The 20505-nt window shown below is 38.0% G+C and overlaps 1 protein-coding gene across 1 annotated transcript in view; it reads left to right on the top strand.

The window, feature by feature from the left end:
• The window catches only part of mgl (low-density lipoprotein receptor-related protein megalin), an 890817-nt gene that overhangs the window by 567630 nt on the left and 302682 nt on the right, over positions 1-20505 (top strand). The window contains exon 53 of the mRNA XM_090412774.1: positions 15383-15655. Within this exon, the coding sequence (XP_090268900.1) occupies positions 15383-15655 (273 nt within the window). The remainder of the gene's footprint in view (positions 1-15382; positions 15656-20505) is intronic.

The following is a 20505-nucleotide window of genomic DNA, read 5'->3' as shown; positions in this document are numbered from 1 at the left end:
CACTAACATCATGTCAATAACAACTATTCAACATTCACACAGTATCTATCATACCTCGCCTTGAACTCATTCACATCATAGCACCCACAACAGACTCTGGCAGCTTATTCCACTCATTCACCACTCTCCAAGTAAAAAACCTAGCTCTAACACCCTTGCTAACCACATTCTTGCCCAGCTTCCATGTATGGCCCCTAGTCCTCCCCACCAGTCCTATTCTCAAAAATATCTTCTGAATTAATCTTATAGGAACCCCTCAGTAATTTGAATGTCTCAATCATATCACCCCTTTTCCGCCTATCAACCAATTTTTGCAACCCACAAATCTTCAACCTGTTCTAATAAGGTTCATTCCATAGACCTGCTGTCATCTTGGTCACTTGCCTCTGGATCCTCTCCACCTCATCCCCATCAAGAAGAAACCCTGGTGCCCATATCTGGGCACAGTAGTCTAGGTGGGGTCTTATCAAGGCTCTATACAGAGGAACAATAACTTGTTTGTCTCTGCTTGTTAAAGTATTTTTCAGCAACCAAGTGATTTAATGAGCTGATTTAGCCACTTTTGCGATATGCCCCCTAAACTTCAACTCCCTATCTACCAACACTCCCAAATCCATGGCCTCATCAATCTCCTGGAGTACGGTTCCACCAATGTGATATACTGCTGCTAATCTTTTCACCCAAAAATCCATAACCTTACACTTTGCCACATTAAATTGACATCCATTTTCCATAGCCCAGTCCTCCAAACTATCCAAATCATCTTGCAAATGTTTGACATCCTGTGCAATTACTATTGCTCTACCCAACTTTGCATCATCAGCAAACAAGTGAACACTTCCTCTCAGATCCTTTCCTATATTGTTAATGAACAAATTGAAAAGTAGTGGTCCAAGAACAGAACCCTGTGGCACACACACTAGTCACAAGCCATCTTTTGGACTCTACTCCTGAATAAACCACTCTCTTATATCTCTCCATCAACCACCCTCCTATCCATCTCACCAACCCTATATCCATCCCCACATGCTGCAGTTTACTGATTAGGGTTCCATGTGGTATCCTGTCAAAGGCCTTAGCAAGGTCCAGTAGAATCACTGTAAATCCATTACCATTATCCAGTTCAGCCGTCACTGTGTTATAAAATGTGAGCAAGTTATTGAGGCATGATCTACCCTTCACAAAACCTTTTTCCCCCCATACAGTATCCCATTTTCATCTATCCAATCCTGTATTTTTTTCTTGACTAATTTCTCCAAGACCTTGACAACAATTCCTGGTATGCTAATTGGTTGGTAATTTACAAGAGCAGTTTTGGAACCGCCTTTATGCAGTGGAACTATTTTCCCCTCTTTCCACACAGGACTAACCCAGACCCGAGACTCAAATTAAACAAAATGGTCAAGGGTGCTGACAATTCTTTAGCCGCTTCACATACGACGTGAGCTATTATACCATCCAATCCCACAGATGTATTGACATTGAGGTTTTGTAATAGACTACTCACCTCCACTTCATTCGCCACAATTCCCGTATAATCTATTGGTTCATTCATTCCTGCAATGTAACCACCTGGATGATATATTCTTGCAAAGTGCTCGCTCAGTAATTGAACTATATCAACTGATTCGGTTACCTCCCTACCATCGGCATTCTTTAAAATCACTCTGCCATATACATTTTTTCTTTTACTTGCAACATATCAAAAAAACTGTTTGGGATTCTCTTTAGCCTGCATGGCTAATGCTCTTTCATAATCCGTTTTTTCTTTTCTTACCACACTCATTACCCTTCTGGCCTGTGCTTTATGCTATTCATGTGCCTGACAATCACCTTTCTCCTTCAATTCCCTCCATAGATGTTCCTTTTTTTGCAGCTCAAGCTTAATGGTGTTATTCATCCATTTTATCCCTACTTGATTTATTATTCAGACTTTAGGTATACAGTCAGCCATTGCTTCATGCAAACACTTCCTAACCGCCTCCCATGCACTATCAACATCCAGCCCTTGCAGTTTTACATGCCATGCCACTTAACCAATCAAACTCCTAAGCTTATCATACTTACCAGCCCAATAATTCCACATGTACCCTGTCTTAATTGTAACTTCCACACCTTTAGCCACCTCCCAAGTCAAGACCCTATGATCACTCTCACCAATTTGTGGCAACGTGTTCATATTCATTACAGCCAAATTCTCAGATGCAATTACTAGGTCAAGCATGCTCTGACCCCTAGTATTTTCCATTACATGCTGTCGCAGATAGTTATCCCTTAATAATCACATAAAATCCAATGCCTTTCTCCCATGACTACTCACCTATAATCCTCTCCTCTCCTCCTTTTACATGCCCACAGCAGGATTCAAAGCTGCAGCCTGTCGGGTTTAATGTGTTAAATGTTAGTTAACACATTTTTGCATAAAATAAGAATGTTATTTTAAAATGTGCTCCTTTTATTATTTATTTCTTATTATTATTATAATTTGCAAGAAGTTTTTAAAATAATATCAGTAATTTCATTGGTAATGTAATTATCACATCTGTATTTTGAACGAGCTTGAAGTTGTCATGTACACGTTAATAGGTTTAACACGTTCACTGCCATGCTCCTTGGATGTTTGTTACTGCATGCCAAGACTTTCACTTCTTCAAGGTCAGTATGAGTAATCTCGTGGCCAGCTGTAAGCGTCATACGAGTATATTTGTAGTTGGCTTGTGAGGCTCATATACCAACTACGAGTATACACACGTTCGCTGCTACACTCCGCATGCCAAGTAATTTCACTTCTTCAAGGTCAGTACGAGTAATCTCATTGCCGGCAATAATCGACATATGAGTATATATTCGCAGTTTGGCTTGTAAGGCTCATATACCAAGTTCAAGTATACTCATAGTCTGCAGCGAACGTGTTAATAGGAAGAGGCATAGGTTTAATGGAGCAGTACTTATGAAACATTGGTATTGTTCTCTCTTCTGCTCTAAAATTTTCATGCTTTTTTTTTGCAGGAAGGATAATTTCCATTAGATTGTTTGAACATGAAAGATGCATTATTGAAAACCTGAAGAGGCTTGAAAAAGTTACATGTTGGATCTCTAGATTAGGCTTTCTGGTTATGTTAAAATATAAATAAAAAATATAAAATAAAAATAAAGAAGTAATTAAAATAACCTAGCCCAATGGTACTAATATATACTATAGATTTACAACCTTTCATGGAGTGACTTTGAATAAAAGGGGTATGTATATATATATATATATATATATATATATATAGAACTATAAGGTAGGTAATTGAAAAGACTGCCCAAAACAGTCTGTTTGCATAAAAAAAAGCTGCATGATACAGCTCATCATACCTTGCCTCCAACACATTCAAATTCTCTGGTATTGTGTATTGGAGTGGCTTTCAACTGGAGTAGATAAATTATTGATATACCTAGTCTAGTCATAAATAATGGTACAACTTGAACAGTGCATAAACCTTTAATCTATCAGTAAATCATTTACAGCTTTGCGCATACACACCACATGTGTAACGTGAATATAGCACCACTCAATGTTCAGAATTTTTCCCTTTTGCCTACATGCACATCCAAGGACTCTGAGGCCACATATCGATTATGGTAAACATAACATCCAATGGAAAAATGCTGCCACTGCTAGCTCCAAATCCATCTTGAGGCTGGCGATACTTGGATGTCATTTCTTGCAGGCCATTCTCTCTCTCTCTCTCTCAAGCTCTGGCCACAATTTGAAGTCCAACTGATTGAAATCAAGATTTCCAGACAGCCAATCATATGGTGATATATGGTCAGACACATTCACCTGAAACCACTGTTGTGTGATCCTTGCCTTGTGTGCAAGGACTGAGTCCTGTTGGAAGGTCCACTGCCTACCACGAAACAAGGTGTTGTGCAGGGGCCATATCATAGGTGCCAGCATAGTGTCTTCATAAACACTTTGGTGGAGCTTTTTATCCCTTTCTCATAGAAATGCAACTTGGATACCCCCCCCCGGCATATCACTCCCCCACAAAACCATCAGTGATGCAGGGTGATGACCTCTGAATCTTGGGTTGGCACATGCTGTGCAATCATCTGGGGTATATACCTGATCATTTTGACTGTTAAATGACTCTTACTCTTCAATAGCGAAAAGGATATCTCTTTGTCTGTTGTTCGCATACCACTAGAGAAGTGCATTTGATTTTGTCACCCTCTGTGACATAAGTTGTGGTGTTAGGAAGTGTTGAGTAGAATGAGGATAGGCTCTCATCCCTAGGTCATCAGTTAGTACATGTGACATTGTTCTCTGGAAAACATCCATCTCTTATGACATCACTTTCTGCATTCTCAGGATTATGGCAGAGGCATGCCTTCACAGCCCTCATAAGCTGTTGCTTTCTAACACAGTGTGATGGACCTCTTCTTTGGTGATCAGATATGTGTTCTATATCTTCATAATGGTTAATAGTCTGATACACAAACATCCTGATGATTCTGAGTATTTTTAGTGTTGAAAATAGCAGATGCTGCATTCATTCCAACCTTGTGAAGTGCTATTACAGCTACACAGTTCTCATAATCTCCCCACTGCATGTTAACCTGTACAGCTAGACAACACTCTCTCTTCTGATAAACACGTGAATGTTCGCTGTGCACAGAACCACTAATGGAACTGGGATCACAATTCTGTGGGTTGCATGGGGATGTGCAGAAGTTGATAGTATTTATGGCAATGACTGTATATAAGGAAGAGTATATATGTATACTGTATATTATCGCGTATAATGCGAAAAATTTATGGTTAAAATTTATGGTCTGAAGTTAGGGGTTCGCATTATATGTGGATCTTAAAAAATATCACATCTTATTAGACTTGCACACACAATATATACTACCTAATGCCTATGCAAATATACTTGACCCACTCGCATTCGGCGACTGAGCATGCATCGTATCTGCGCATAAAGCCAGTAATGTAAGTAGTGCTAATATCCTGCTCCCTTGGCGGGATATCAGCATAGTTAGATCGGTTTAACCACAGTTCATTTTAAATATTATTCATTAAACAGACTTAGCCTGAAAATGAGCCAACAGAAACGTAAACGTTCATCTTTTGAAGCAGGATTTAAATTGCGTGTCGTGCAGTTTGCAGAAGAACATAATAACAGTGTTGCTCTGAGAGAATTTGGTGTAGCAGAGAATAATATTAGACTTTGGCGTAAGAAAAAAGACAATCTTGAAAAAATCCCCAAAACGAAATGTGCCCATCGTGGAGATGTAACATCCTTTCCAGAACTCGAAGAAGAGCTAAATGAATGGATTTTTACGCGCAACGACAAGATGGCATTATAGTAACAAGAAATGCAATTTGTTTTCGAGCTCTACAACTAAAGAGTGGTAAATTCAAGGACACACCAGGTATTTCATCTTTTCTTGCTTCGCCTGGGTGGTGCAACAGATTTATGGAATGCAAAACATTAACATTACGTCACCGAACATTGCGCAGAAGTTACCAAAGCAGCTAGAAGAAAAAGTGGAGTCCTTTCATAAATTTATCATAAAATTACGGAAGTGTCACGGATATGAACTTTTCCAAATAGGCAATATGGATGAGATGCCCATGTACTTTGATATGCCTGGGAATCGAACAGTAAACTAAGTTGGTGAAAAGAGTGTCCTCATAAAAACAACATGAAAAAACACATTTTACCGTTGTTCTAGCATGCATGGCAGACGGAACTAAATTAAAGCTGACAGTGATATTTAAAAGGAAGACAATTCCAAAGCATATGAAATTTCCACCAGGAGTCTTTGTTCATGCCAATCAGAAAGGTTGGATGGATGAAGAAAGTGTACAATTGTGGCTGGATCAAGTATGGAACATACATCCAGGCAGCTTGTTACATCAACAAAGCATGCTAGTCTGGGATATGTTCCGGGCACATTTAATGGAAGCAAGCAAAAAGAAAGCACGTGAGCTACGTACAGACCTAGCAGTCATACAGGGTGGGCTAACTTCCGTTTTGCAGCCGCTTAATGTCAGCTTGATTAAGCCATTTAAAGATCACTTACGTGAAAAATGGAGAAAATGGATGTCATCTGGTGAAGATGACAAAGGGTGGGAATTTTCAGAAGCCTGAGATCACCCTATTCACCAGCTGGGTTAAAGAAGCTTGGGATTCAATACCATCTGAAATGATTCAACGCTCATTTCTTAAATGTGGAATAAGTAATTCAATGAATGGATCTGAAGATGACATCATATACGAAAGCAAGGATGATGCACAACAAAATGGAGAGCATGATGACAATGACAACAACTGCTACACTGATGATGCAATGCCTACAGATGAATTTATAAATGAAATGTTTGATGACTCAAAAGATGAAGAAGAATTTAAAGGATTTGACATTTTGTTTTAAAATAAATATTTCTTTCGTTAATTCGTATTGTTTTATTTATAATGTTAGGGAACACGATTAACAGATCACATTATACATGGACATGGCATTTTAGGGCTAGTTTTCAAACAAAATTTCTAGTTTGCATTATATTTGGATCGCATTATACACGAAAATATATGGTGTATATATATACAGGGTGTTCGGGATAAATTTGACATATTTATAATTAATTATATTTTTCCGTAAGTTACATGTATTAACACACACTTCTCTTCATTTAAAAGTTTGGACCCTTCTTCATTCATATACAAGATGTCAGAAAGGATGGATAGCTGGAACCCACCTGAATCATGGAAGAGAATAACTTGTATCATGATGATTCGTGCCCGCCATCAAAATAAGGATATTACGACTGCTGCCCAATGCTCCCTGAATACAGTAAAAACAATCAGGCATGAACTAGAGACTTGCAATGGTGACTACGAGGATGTAGCAAGAAGAAAGATCCCTAGCAGACGATCTGATTGCGTTCGTACAGCAGAATTCCTCGCAAATCTGCAGGAACAGGTGTTGAAGAACCCTGGCATTGGAATTCGGGCTTTGTTCGTGGAGTTGCTAACTGTAGTCAAGCCCTGGATAACAAGGGTAGCCAATGGTAGGCCGTATGTATGGCAGCAGGATTCGGCCCCTTGCCACACCTCTGGGAAAAGTCAAAAATGGTTGTCTGAAAATTTCTACGACTTCACCAGTCCAAATGTTTGGCCTCCAAACTCCCCAGACCTTAACCCCATGGATTATTTTGTATGGGGCGCAGTTGAAAAAGACACCAATCGCACGTCCAGTAATACAAAAGCCCAGTTAATGGATAAAATTAAAACAGTTTTTGCGGCCCTTCCCAGGGAGACTGTAGCATCAGCTTGTTCGAGGTTCCGAAGCAGAATTGAAGCTGTGATCGATGCTAATGGTGGTTATTTTGAGTAAATCTTGTTGATAGTATTGTAATTAACTCTGCCTGTAATGTTTTTTTGTCAATTCATTAAATTTAATAGATACAAAGAAGATTTTCTTTTTCCTTACGAAACTGTCAAATTTATCCCGAACACCCTGTATATATATATATATATATAGATAGATAGATAGATACACTCAGCCTGTTTTCTACCCACTACAGGGTGAAGGCCTCTCCCATTGCAGAAGGGTTGGGTCTACTATCCCCATGGTGACCCGATCCATTTTGAGGAATGTTTATGCACTTGTATGAACGTGAAAGACAATCACAAACATCCATGCCTAGGCAGGATTCAAACCTGCAGCATCTTGGCTGGAGAGTGGATACGCTAACCACTCAGCCAACCAGGCTGGTGAAGAGTATATATATATATATACAGGGTGTTCGGGATAAATTTGACATATTTATAATTAATTATATTTTTCCGTAAGTTACATGTATTAACACACACTTCTCTTCATTTAAAAGTTTGGACCCTTCTTCATTCATATACAAGATGTCAGAAAGGATGGATAGCTGGAACCCACCTGAATCATGGAAGAGAATAACTTGTATCATGATGATTCGTGCCGGCCATCAAAATAAGGATATTACGACTGCTGCCCAATGCTCCCTGAATACAGTAAAAACAATCAGGCATGAACTAGAGACTTGCAATGGTGACTACGAGGATGTAGCAAGAAGAAAGATCCCTAGCAGGCGATCTGATTGCGTTCATACAGCAGAATTCCTCGCAAATCTGCAGGAACAGGTGTTGAAGAACCCTGGCATTGGAATTCGGGCTTTGTTCGTGGAGTTGCTAACTGTAGTCAAGCCCTGGATAACAAGGGTAGCCAATGGTAGGCCGTATGTATGGCAGCAGGATTCGGCCCCTTGCCACACCTCTGGGAAAAGTCAAAAATGGTTGTCTGAAAATTTCTACGACTTCACCAATCCAAATGTTTGGCCTCCAAACTCCCCAGACCTTAACCCCATGGATTATTTTGTATGGGGCGCAGTTGAAAAAGACACCAATCGCACTTCCAGTAATACAAAAGCCCAGTTAATGGATAAAATTAAAACAGTTTTTGCGGCCCTTCCCAGGGAGACTGTAGCATCAGCTTGTTCGAGGTTCCGAAGCAGAATTGAAGCTGTGATCGATGCTAATGGTGGTTATTTTGAGTAAATCTTGTTGATAGTATTGTAATTAACTCTGCCTGTAATGTTTTTTTGTCAATTCATTAAATTTAATAGATACAAAGAAGATTTTCTTTTTCCTTACGAAACTGTCAAATTTATCCCGAACACCCTGTATTGAAAGCAGGTGAAGAAAACACCACCTTGCAAAACCCCCAGCATTAATTGAACAGTTAATAAAGAACTATCCACCTTCACTCATAATGTGCATCCAATTCTGAGAGCTGGCAACCCCATTCAGAAATCAGGGGATGTACCACATGATGGGAGCTTATATAATAGAGCTTTATACTAAACCTATTGAAAAGTCTTGGAGATATCAAAAGCAACCACTTGAGATTTACTATGCTTTTCACCATATTTTTCCAAAGATGGATGATGTAAGTAATCAGATCCCCCTACTGAACTAATGACTGATATTGACAGAATACATATTGCCAATAATTTATTTTTGTATATTTTTTTATTAATTTTGATTTTTTACATAGTCTAGACATCCTGCTCTACAGATCAAATGTAACTTTTTCAAGCTCAGGCTCCAATAAGTGGGATGGTGGATTCTTCTCAACCGAAAGATAATCACAGACATCTATATCCACAAAAAACTTGAGTGCCTTCATGGTATCATAGATGTTGAGTATTGGGTTTTTTTCCCTTTATTTTAGAGAGAGCTAAGTTGAGAGAAATTGGGTAGTAGTTTGATTGTCAAGATTTGTCATCCTTCTTAGAAATGGATTGTACATAGTGTAATTCTCAGGCTCTGTGATAGATAACAGTAGAATAACAGTGTAAAGAAGAAGAAAAAAGCATCATAGGATGGGAATTACTTGCACCAAACCTTCATAACAATAATAGACATCCCTGGGACCAGGAGGTTTTTTAGTACCCAATTTGGATGCCAAATTCGATCCAAAATATAAGATTCTTTTCATCTCCTGCTAAAAGGTCAAATGGGACATTAAGTGTTTAGTGTTTGGAATAGTTGAGAAGCATTTGCCAAGACCAGCTGCACAAAAATTTGGGTATAAGTGAGAAGCTGGGAGGATGGCTTTTTTGGTAGGCAATGATAGAATAGAACCATCTATCTTATTTTATTTGAGAATATTTATAGTTTTTGTTTTAAATGAGTGTGGGATTGACTGAACTAGTTAGTTTGTAAGTAAACATTGTATTTTTTTGTTTAAACACAATATTGTTGGCATGGCATGGCACTAATGAATGGACAAACAATGGCAGCAAAGATCGCATTGGCATGCAATTTGAATTTGCGGGATTTTATTCAGCGCAGTGTGTGTGAAATGTATTCATTGAGAAAATTAAAGGATATGTGGAAGGAAATTGAAGAGAGAGGGTGTATTAAGTATTTCAAAAATGAGTGTCTCTTAGGTGACGAGAATGCATCAAATATTCATAGAGTGGACAGTACCAACAGTAAGAAGGAAAATGATGTTATTGATGTTGAATGTGTGGCCATGGAAATATTGGAGAATAAAATGGACATTAATAAAAAAATTGTGTATTTGCATCTTATCCTTCATAGGACAAAGCACAAAATTGAAAAATTGCAGAAGTGGCAAGATATTAGCAGGGTTGAAAAGAGAAAGAAGCAGACAGTCTGAAGGAATAATAAAGACCAAACAAACAAACAAGAAAAACAAGTTAAGGAAAAAAATATGTACAGAGACTCAATGATCAGGGGAATACTTAACGAAAGTGTGAAAAAATGTTTTCCGGGTGCAAAAATTCATGATATTAAGCCATGCCATCCGGATGCAAAAAGGTAAGTTGAAGGAAATTATTATTATTGTTATTATTATTATTATTATTATTATTATTACTTAGGCCTCCAAGGAGTCAAAAGACTCATCACGGAAACACACAAGTCTATCAAGACTCAACGTGGGAGGTCCCTCCCAGGAAACACAAAGTCTATCATACCACTCCTTAAACTCATTGACCATTCTCACTCTCACCACTCTATCATGCAAAGAACCCACTCCTCACTCTTTGCTCACAGTTTCCTTTCGTAACTTTCACTGATGGCCCCTTGTCATCACTCCTTCCTGCTGTTCAACAAAGTGAAAGAACTCCCCAGTATCAACCCTGTAACCACCTCTCAAAAGTTTAAAAGTCTCAATCATATCACCTCTCCTTCTTCTATCCACCAAACTCTGCAGTCCACATTTCCCTAAGTCGTAACTAACATTGTACAGTCCTGAAACTGTCTTTGTTATCCGCCTCTGTACCCTTTCCACAGTTAATTTATCCCCTTCAAATCCTGGGGACCAAATCTGAGAACAATAGTCTAAGTGTGGTCTGATCAGGGTCTTATACAACAGAATGAAAACTGTTTTATCTCTGCAGGTCAGCATCCTTCTCATTATTGCCGCAATCGTTTGTGTTACCTTCATCATTGCGATATGTCCCTTGAATTTCAGGTTTCTATCAATCATCAACCAAAGATATCTTGTCTCCCCTACTTCCTCCAGTTTATCTCCTCCAATAGAGTATGCAGCATCCCATTGATGTGGTCCCAAACCTCAAGACCTTACATTTTGCTGCATTAAAATGACACCCCCCATTCATTTGTCCATCTGTCTAGCTTATTCAAATCCTCTTGCATGACTACCACATCTGCACTATTACTAATAACCCTTCCCAGCTTCACATCATTTGGAAACAACTGAACATCCCCCTGCAATCCACTGACAATGTCATTGATATAAAGGTTAAACAATATAGGTCCCAGTACCGACCTCTGTGGAACCCCACTTGTAACCCCTCTGCCTCCTTGAAACTGCTCCACCATACACAACTCTCTGATACCTATCGGACAGCCAATCCTGAATCCAGTTGACCAACTTGACATCCAAACCCATGTGCTGCAACATAAATATCAGCTTATCATGTGGCACCCTGTCAAATGCCTTCGCTAAATCCAAGAAAATGGCAGTATATGCCTTTTCCTCCTCTTCTGCTCTTGTAACTTTAAAAGGCTAGCATATTACTAAAACAAGAACACCCCTATACAAATCCATGTTGACTCTCTCAGATAACATTACCTTCACCTTCCAATGTTGTATACGGTCCCTAACTAATTTCTCCAAGATCTTAACAACTGCTGATGACACACAAACTGGCCTATAATTACACTTCCAGTCTGCTACTTCTCTTATACAATGGCACTCTGGGCACCCTTCCTGTAGCCAGACTTTCATTGAAAAGCGAGGTCAAAGGAGCTGTCAGTTCCTTAGCACATTCTCTCAAAACTTGTGGTGAAATACCATCCAGTTCCACAGCTTTACTGACATCCAGAGTACTCAGTATTTGGAACACATTCTCCTCCTGCACCTCTAAACCTCGAACCTGCCCTATCCTTCTAGTATTAAAACTGACTCCTCTAGGATGAAATACACCAATAAAGTGTTCATTAAACAATTCCACTATGTCCTCTGCATCAGTTACTCTATTCCTATTTTATCCCACAATGTCATTCTTCCACAATCGTTTCTAATCCTACTGGCCGCATATCTAAAAAATTCCCTAGGATTTTCTTTGGATCTTAGGGCCAATCTCTTCTCATATTCCAGTTTTGCCTTCCTTATCATACTAGTCACTCTCCTTGCCTGTGTCTTATATTCTTCATGCATCTGCTCTTCACCTGTCACTTTATATCTCTTCCATAGCCTCTTTTTCACATGCAGCTCCTGTTTAATATTGTTTGTCGTCCACTTTAACACCAAATTGTGCCCTCTTCTTCACTTGTGGAATACAGCTTGCTATTGCTGCTAACAAATATTCCTTCACAATTGCTCAAGCACTAATGGTATCCTGGCCTTCTAATTCCTCCCTCCATGAAACTTCCCGAAGTTGATGTGTAAGACTATTGTAATCACCTGCTTTATAATTCCACATATATTCCTGTCTCTTTGATACTCCTGCATGTCTATTCATTTTCCAAGTCAAAACCATATGGTCACTCTCTCCAACTGGTGGGAGAGATGTCATCTCACTTATTATCAGCTCTTCTGATGCTATGACCAAATCCAAAACTCTTGAACCTCTTGTTCCCTCTATTACATGTTGCCTAAGATATTTGTCCCTCAAGAATTCTAGAAATTCCATTCCCTTATTGCTACATGCATCTTCCTCTCCCCAATTTATAATGCTGTAGTTAAAATCTCCCATAACAATCATTTTTCTTGCACTTGCCAAACTCAACTGCTGTCTAAACATTTCCTGGTCCCCACCCTCTGTACTCCTGGGTCAGTAGCAACACCCCACTAAATATCCTGTCTTGCCCACCTCTACCTCACACCATATGCTTTCAAAATCATTAGTGTCACTGCCTTCCAAAGTCTCCATTCTTAGAGGACATAGGTCGTCACTTATCATAAGCAGTACTCCACACCACACTTTCCCTTTCTATCCTGCCGAAAAATGCTATACCCTGCTACTTCTATTCCTGTTATTATATCCTCTTCTGTCAACCATGTCTTCAGTGAGCCCAGTAATCTCTGGCCAGGCTGATGCTATCAGCACCACCAATTCCTCTCCTTTATTCCGAATACTCCTGGCATTAGTATAAAGCATAAAAATGCCACTATTTCTATACCCAGCATTATCCACTCTAGACTCCACTTGGCTGACTGCTACCTGATGTTGCCCCCCCCTTCTCCCAAGTATCCTTTCCTGCTTCCATCCATCTTGGGCATTCTAGTTTCCCTGCATTGACACACTGACTCGTTCAGAACAGCAATCTCTCCAAATGCCTATGTCCTTCCGCTTTCAAATGCAAGCGGTCTCTCACATATAATTCCTCTTTGTCCTCAAACACTGTCCAAGCATCCGCATATTCCAATCCTCTCTTCTGACAAATTCTAGCTATTATGTTATTCAATATGACTGCTCTTCTGCTCAGCTCATCACAATCATATCTAGGCAAAACGCACACTATCTTTCTTCTCTGCGTCTTCTTTTGTACTACCTCAAGCAAGAATCTCATATCTCTAGCTGCCCAATTTACATTACCTCTCAAGTCATTTTTTCCTACCATCATAATCATCTTATCCACCCTTTCACTCCTCTTAATTGCCATAGCCACACTTTCTATTATTCCTCCAGGCAAACACTCCTCACGCATCCTATCTTGCACACCACGGATAATTGAGTCACCGTACATTACACCTATTACCATTTCCTCTCTCCTACTGTTTCCATTCTCTCCTCTTCTATTATTCCCATAACTCTTTCTCATTCCCTCTCTTCCACTTATCCTATTCTCTCCTCTTCTATCATTCCCATACCTCTCTCTCTCTCTCTCTCTCTCCTTCCTTCTCTTCTATCATTCCCATACCTCTCTCTCCTCTTCTATCATTGCCATACCTCTCTCTCTTATTCCCTGTCCTACTGTTTCTATACTCCCCTATTCTATCATTCCCAAACCCCTCTCTCTTACTGCTTCTATACTCTCCTCCTCTATCATTCCCAAAACTTTCTCTCACTCCTACTCTGATTCGCCTTGCATACATCTCTTTCATTCTCCTAATCTCATCTTTCATACTTCTCATCTCATTCACAAGACATTCCACCTCCTCTTTCAGCTCATCTATCCTTTTCTGCAAGTTAGTCACTCTTACTTGTCATTCTTTTACCAATCAAAACCATCTCCATAAACTTCACAGTCATTCAAGCCTTCCATGCTCCTGACTCTTATTTTCTCATTCATACTTCGCTCGTCACCTGCTATAAAACAGGTATCACACTACTCGTCTCCCGACATTCATTTCCCATCCCTGAAGCAACAAGGTCGGTTATCGATATATCCAATTCATTAATTTCCTCCCACTGTCTGCATTTTGCACATATACGCACTCCCCCTTCTCTCACCTGCCACATATCCAACTCCTGAGAAGCATACATGCTTCAATCACTGTGCCACAAAGTCCTTTATTATATTACATATAATAGAGTTCTTAAATGGCAGAGGACTCGGTGACACGCCATTTATGATTGCTGTTGCGTCCACCATCATTCCTTACTGCCAAGTACGTAACTACTAAACTAATTGCCAAAAAATATATATGAACGCTATAATCAACTATACTAGATAGCGAAAACTTATCTTCTCTTCTACCACAATGCTGCTGACTGTGACCTGGGCTTCTCGATAACCCAACAAAACTCCGTAACAATGAAACTCCAAAAGCAGAACCACTAAATAACACTTGTGTTACTGAGAAAAAAATGCAGCACAATTCACAAAAGAATTCACACTATACACCGTTTAAAAAAACACTTTTCCCTACCTCCGCTCAAATTGCCCGCCACATGCTTCAGCGACGTGGCGGGTCTTGGTTGATACAAGTGATTTGAGAGGCAAGAAGTATTCTGTGAGGGAGTATGTAAAGGAGTTGTTAGAAGAGACAAAACTCTTCTAATTGCAGCAAAACAGTTAAGAATGAAACTAACATCTGTAAAACTAAGTTTGGTGGGAACTTGAGAAAAATTTGAAGTCACCTTGCTTTTTGTTTTCATATGACCATTTTTAGTGTTAAAATTATGCAAAATGATTTGAAATGTTGTGTTACATTATTTCCATACTTGTTTCTATATTAAAACTAAAGAATGTTAAATAATTTACATTTCTTTGTTCGACAGAGTTTTTCTTTTACTGAACCAATGCTTAGTACTACCCGTTCTAACTAAGCATTCTACTCTATAAGTTATTTTGTTTTATTCCAAATCATTTATATGTCTGTGTACTTTTCTTAAATTATTTAGAAACACGTGAGTGTGATTCAGATAAGGAATTCACTTGCCCTCAGAATAAGCAATGGGGTCGAGCTTCCTGTATTCCAAAACGTTGGGTGTGTGATGGAGATCCTGACTGTGTGGATGGTGCTGATGAGAATAATACTTTACACAACTGTCCTGCTCCAGAACCATGCGAGGCAGATCAGTTTCAGTGTACTAATAATCGCTGCATTAATAAAGATTGGGTTTGTGATCATGATAATGATTGTGGAGATGGGTCAGATGAACCAAAAAATTGCAGTAAGTATTATCAGAGAGTAAGTATTGCTAATTGCTAATTAATAATTATCGATAATTAATTGAATGTGAGTGTGAGGAAAGTATGGTAAAGGAGTGATCAGTGAATGCTTATGTAGCTCTCTGTTGAGATTCTGTTGTCATTGATGTATACTGAATGAAAGAGTTTGAGTCATTTTCCAGTTGGTGTAACAAAATGCATAGCTGAGGTTTTGCTTGGAAGGAATGAGTAGCAGTCAGAGTCATTGGTGGGGGATGTAAAGAAAGTTGGTACTTATATCAGCAGTTGGCTTAGTCCATTTGTTCAACCTTTCTCTTCTTGTGCCCCCCCCCCTCCCACCACCACCACTACCACATACACACACACTTAATAGTGAACCTAAAACATACAGAACTACACTTTCACCAGATTCATAACCATATTCATTGACATTCATATTATTATCATATTTGCATATCTTGGCTGAACTTATATATACATTCTCATCATTCCTCCCATGATCTACTTCCTCTGATTCTCAGTTAGGTTTCACTCGAATAAATAATTTCTCCAGGTTCTTGATTATAAATCTAGTCAAGTGAATGTTATTCCTCTTATACAAGTTTTCTGCTGTCAAACTTGCTTTAGACATCCAAAAACTCAGTATTATATTATCTCCTTCATATACTAATAATTGTCTTCTCTCACTCTTCTGTCTCACTTCTTCCAGCAACCCTTTCATATACTCTGTCATACTCTATTCATCACTACTTAAATTATTTTTTCTTGTGAGTGCTACTATCTATTTTACTTTTCTTTTCAGTTTCTTAATTGCATTTGTCACATTTTTTATTTTTACTTCCAGAAAGTCTGAAGTGGTGACTTCAAGATCAAATTTACTTGAGCAAATCAACATATCACATGATTTCTTTTTCTTACATTAGAATTGACTTACCATATTATTATTGTTGTTGTTCTGATATCTTACCAACTTCTGTACTTTGCAGTCTGTTATCATTATGTGTATTTTTTTCCCCAAATTATTTTTTTCCTCAACTTTTTCTAACTTCTGGTTCGATTGTCTAATAATTGTCTAATAATTTGAATCCTTTCTTTTAGGCTTACACAGTGATTTGAATACATTTTGGAAAATTATGGAGACAACTACCGTGTTTGAGTAAAACTTTAGTTTAATATAAACTAAGATCCACTTTCGACGTTTAGACCTTTATACCAAGGTCATCTTCTGGAGCATATGCACTGTATACAGAAAACAAGCTACACTACAATCTACATAATTTGTTAAAGTTACTCACCAACCATTACAACAATTATTGGCCACAATTTTCTGGTGGAAAAAAGTGGATCTTAGTTTATATTAAACTAAAGTTTTACTCAAACACGATAGTTGTCTCCATAATTTTCCAAATTGTATCTAATAATTTGTTTTAATCTGAAAATTTCATGTGTCAAATTATCTTCATATCAACATTGATATTATCTATGTAGGCTGTTCAATAAGTAATAAGACTATATTTATACAGAAAAGAGATTACCTTTAATCGTCATCATTTACATGGTCTTTTTCGAAGTAACTACCGTGAGACTCGATGCATTTGTCCCAACATTGCGTCCACTTCTTAAACACATGTGAGAGTCTGTTTTTTGAGAGTTCTTTCAAAACCGCCTCCGCAGCTTTTACACATGCTTTGTTGCTTTTGAAATGGTGGCCTCTTAGTGGTTTCTTGAGCTGAGGAAACAGCCAGAAATCGCACAGTGCAAGATCAGGACTGTATGGAGGGTGTGGTAGGATATCTGTGTTGTTCTTCTGCAAAACGTCCACTACATAATGGCAATATGTGGCCTTGCATTATCGTGGTGCAATAAGAAGCCATTCTTCAGCAATGGATGCTTCCTTTTGACGTGCTTGATGATAATCGCTGCTGTGTTGATTGTTGTCTCTGTGATGGACATTGAAGGTCTTCCCTCACGTGCAAGATCTTCCACATTTTGCCTTCCTTCCTTAAAAGTTTTATGCCAGCGAAAAACACTTGCCCTCAACATTGCTTCATCGTGGAAAGCTTCGCGTATCATGTTAAAAGTGTCCGATGCCGATTTTTGTAAACGCACACAAAATTTAATTGCATAACGCTGTCCCAAGGACGCTTCCATTTCGAAGACTGGTCGCGCCTCGTAGGCACGCCAATGAGCACTTGCGTTTAGTCACGTGACACTCTGGCACATCAGCCCGTATACGCCATCTATCAACCTCTTTTGTTAATACAGACAGCAACATTTCTTTATTCCACAGAAATTAATATTGTGATGAGTGGTTTCGCCACAGTAAAATTAGTCTTATTACTTATTGAACAGCCCACGTACATTTGTCCATTTTGGCATACTCTGTTGTTCTGATGGGTTTTTGCACCATTTTTATGTCTAAAAATATTAAAATAAATACACCATATTCAATAATTCTGTAAAATTCAATAAAACAATATATAGTTTTGAATATAGAGGGCTTATTTCAAGTTCCTATTTTTGAGGAACTCGAAATAAACATTCTACATTCAAAATTGCTCACCTCAAAAGATTTCTTTAAATGTTTATATGAGGAGGAATTATTTATGGCTTGAGTTTTGCTGTAATAATTATAAGTGTTTATAATTTCAGTTTTATTGCCTTTTTTTATCTTTGCTGATGGATATTTTAGGGTTGTTTTTTAATTTATTTGATAGCTAAGGTTATAACTGTCATGTTTTTAGTTTTGTTTTGGCTCTGAAATTAAAATATTTTCTGTAGGGTGGATGGCAAAGCAAAGTTAGACCTATATTGAAAATGTCTATTTTGAACTCATTGAGGTTATGGTTTGATAGATTGGTTGTGTTGTTATCTATAGTTTGGAAGGTTTTTCCTTATTAAATTCTTCTATTTGTGAAATAGCAGTCAGGTAGCATCATACCCAGAGGGAATGATATTCTGTTAAGGTAGCTCTAGAGAAGCAAGTCAGCGAGGTTTCATTATTTTTTTATTGTGCTGGTGAATTCAGTTATTAAAGTTGCTCAATCTGGTTTGACAGCCCAATTTTTCTTGGCAATACCTACCTGTTACACCTATGCAACACTATTGCTCAGGATTATATCTTCGTTTTCCATTGTAGTGCTGAGTTTTTTTTTTTTTTTAATTGAGTTATGTATATACCCTGAGGATGTTAAAAAAGTATTGATAAAACTGGTTGGTTCATGAACCATAATTTAATAACTTAATATATTGGTCCTATTGGAAAATGTATGTGATGCGTAATACCCAATATATGTATAGTAGCCAATATAGCCTTTGATTCTCTATAGTTCATGTGTCTATATATGATATTATAATGTTACATATGTACATTGTTCTTGTCTAAAATATTCATTTGAAAAAAAAAAGTCTTTCAGAATGGGAGAACAGAGTGCTTAAATAGCTTTGGACATCAGAACATTTTTTTTTAATATTTAAATAAATTAATGAAATAAAGAGCCAAAAGGGTTCACTTCGGTGATGTAAAAATTATTTAAATTAAGGGGATATTTAATTCCACATTATTTCAAAGCCGAATAAGAAACTCTAAGATAGAAATCATCAAAGAGTTTCATACTGAATATAGCAGCTATAAAAGTTCGGCGAGTCCAAGCGTAAGCAAACACCTTGGTAGTACAATACCAGGAAATTCGTAGTAAAGGTGGATAAAGCCTAGGATCGCTATTCTTAGTATTAACCCTAATGTAAAACTCATCCCCTAGGAGATGTATGTTGTTTTACATTAAGGGAGATAGGTCACTACCCAGACCAGTTTCAACCTTCATTGAGGTCTCATCAGTGAGTAGGTAAACCAATAAATACCAAGATTGTAGTGATAATAGCTTTAATACTTTACAGTACGAGTTGTTAAAGAGATGCACAGATAAATTAATGAAATAAAGAGCCAAAAGGCTTCATTTTGGCGATGTAAAAATTATTTAAATTAAGGGGATTTTTAATCCCACATTATTTCAAAGCCGAATCAGAAATTCTAAGATAGAAATCATCAAAGAGTTTCATGCCGAATATAGCAAGCTACAAAAGTTCAGTGAGTCCAAGCTTAAGCAAACACCTGGGTAGTACAATACTGGACAACTCGTAAAGGTGGATAAAGCTAGGATCACTATTCTTAGTATTAACCCTAATGTAAAACTCATCCCCTGGGAGATGTACGTTGTTTTACATTAAGGGAGATAGATCACTACCCAGACTGATTTCAACCTTTATTGAGGTCTCATCAGTGAGTAGGTAGATCAATAAATACCAAGATTGTAGTGATAATAGCTTTAATACTTTACAGTACAAGTTGTTAAAGAGGTGCACAAATAAATTAATGAAATAAAGGTCTATGTGGTCTATGTAGTCTGGTCTGTTTTACATTAAGGGAGATAGTGACCTATCTCCCTTAATGTAAAACAATATACATCTCCTAGGGGATGAGTTTTACATTAGGGTTAATACTAAGAATAGTGATCCTAGCTTTATCCACCTTTACTGCGAGTTGCCCGTTATTGTGCTACCCAGGTGTTTGCTTATGCTTGGACTCGCCGAACTTTTAGAGCTTGCTATATTCGGCATGAAACTCTTTGATGATTTCTATCTTAGAGTTTCTTATTCGGCTTTGAAATAATGTGGGATTAAATATCCCCTTAACTTAACTTATATTTAAATATTTTTTCTTGGCAATCCTAAACTTGTAACTAGTAATATTGTGAATAGCTAAGGCTTAGATGATACAGGAACTTTCTGCAGTGAGGATACTTTTTCAAACTACTTCAGTCTTCCTTTAAGCAGGGTGGTGATCTTACATCAT

Source organism: Typopeltis vanoorti, chromosome 23, assembly GCF_054136105.1.
Source record: "Typopeltis vanoorti isolate ZY-2024b chromosome 23, IOZ_Tvanoo_1.0, whole genome shotgun sequence".
In the NCBI taxonomy this organism is placed as follows: domain Eukaryota; kingdom Metazoa; phylum Arthropoda; class Arachnida; order Uropygi; family Thelyphonidae; genus Typopeltis; species Typopeltis vanoorti.
This window is presented reverse-complemented; position numbering and strand designations above follow the sequence as displayed.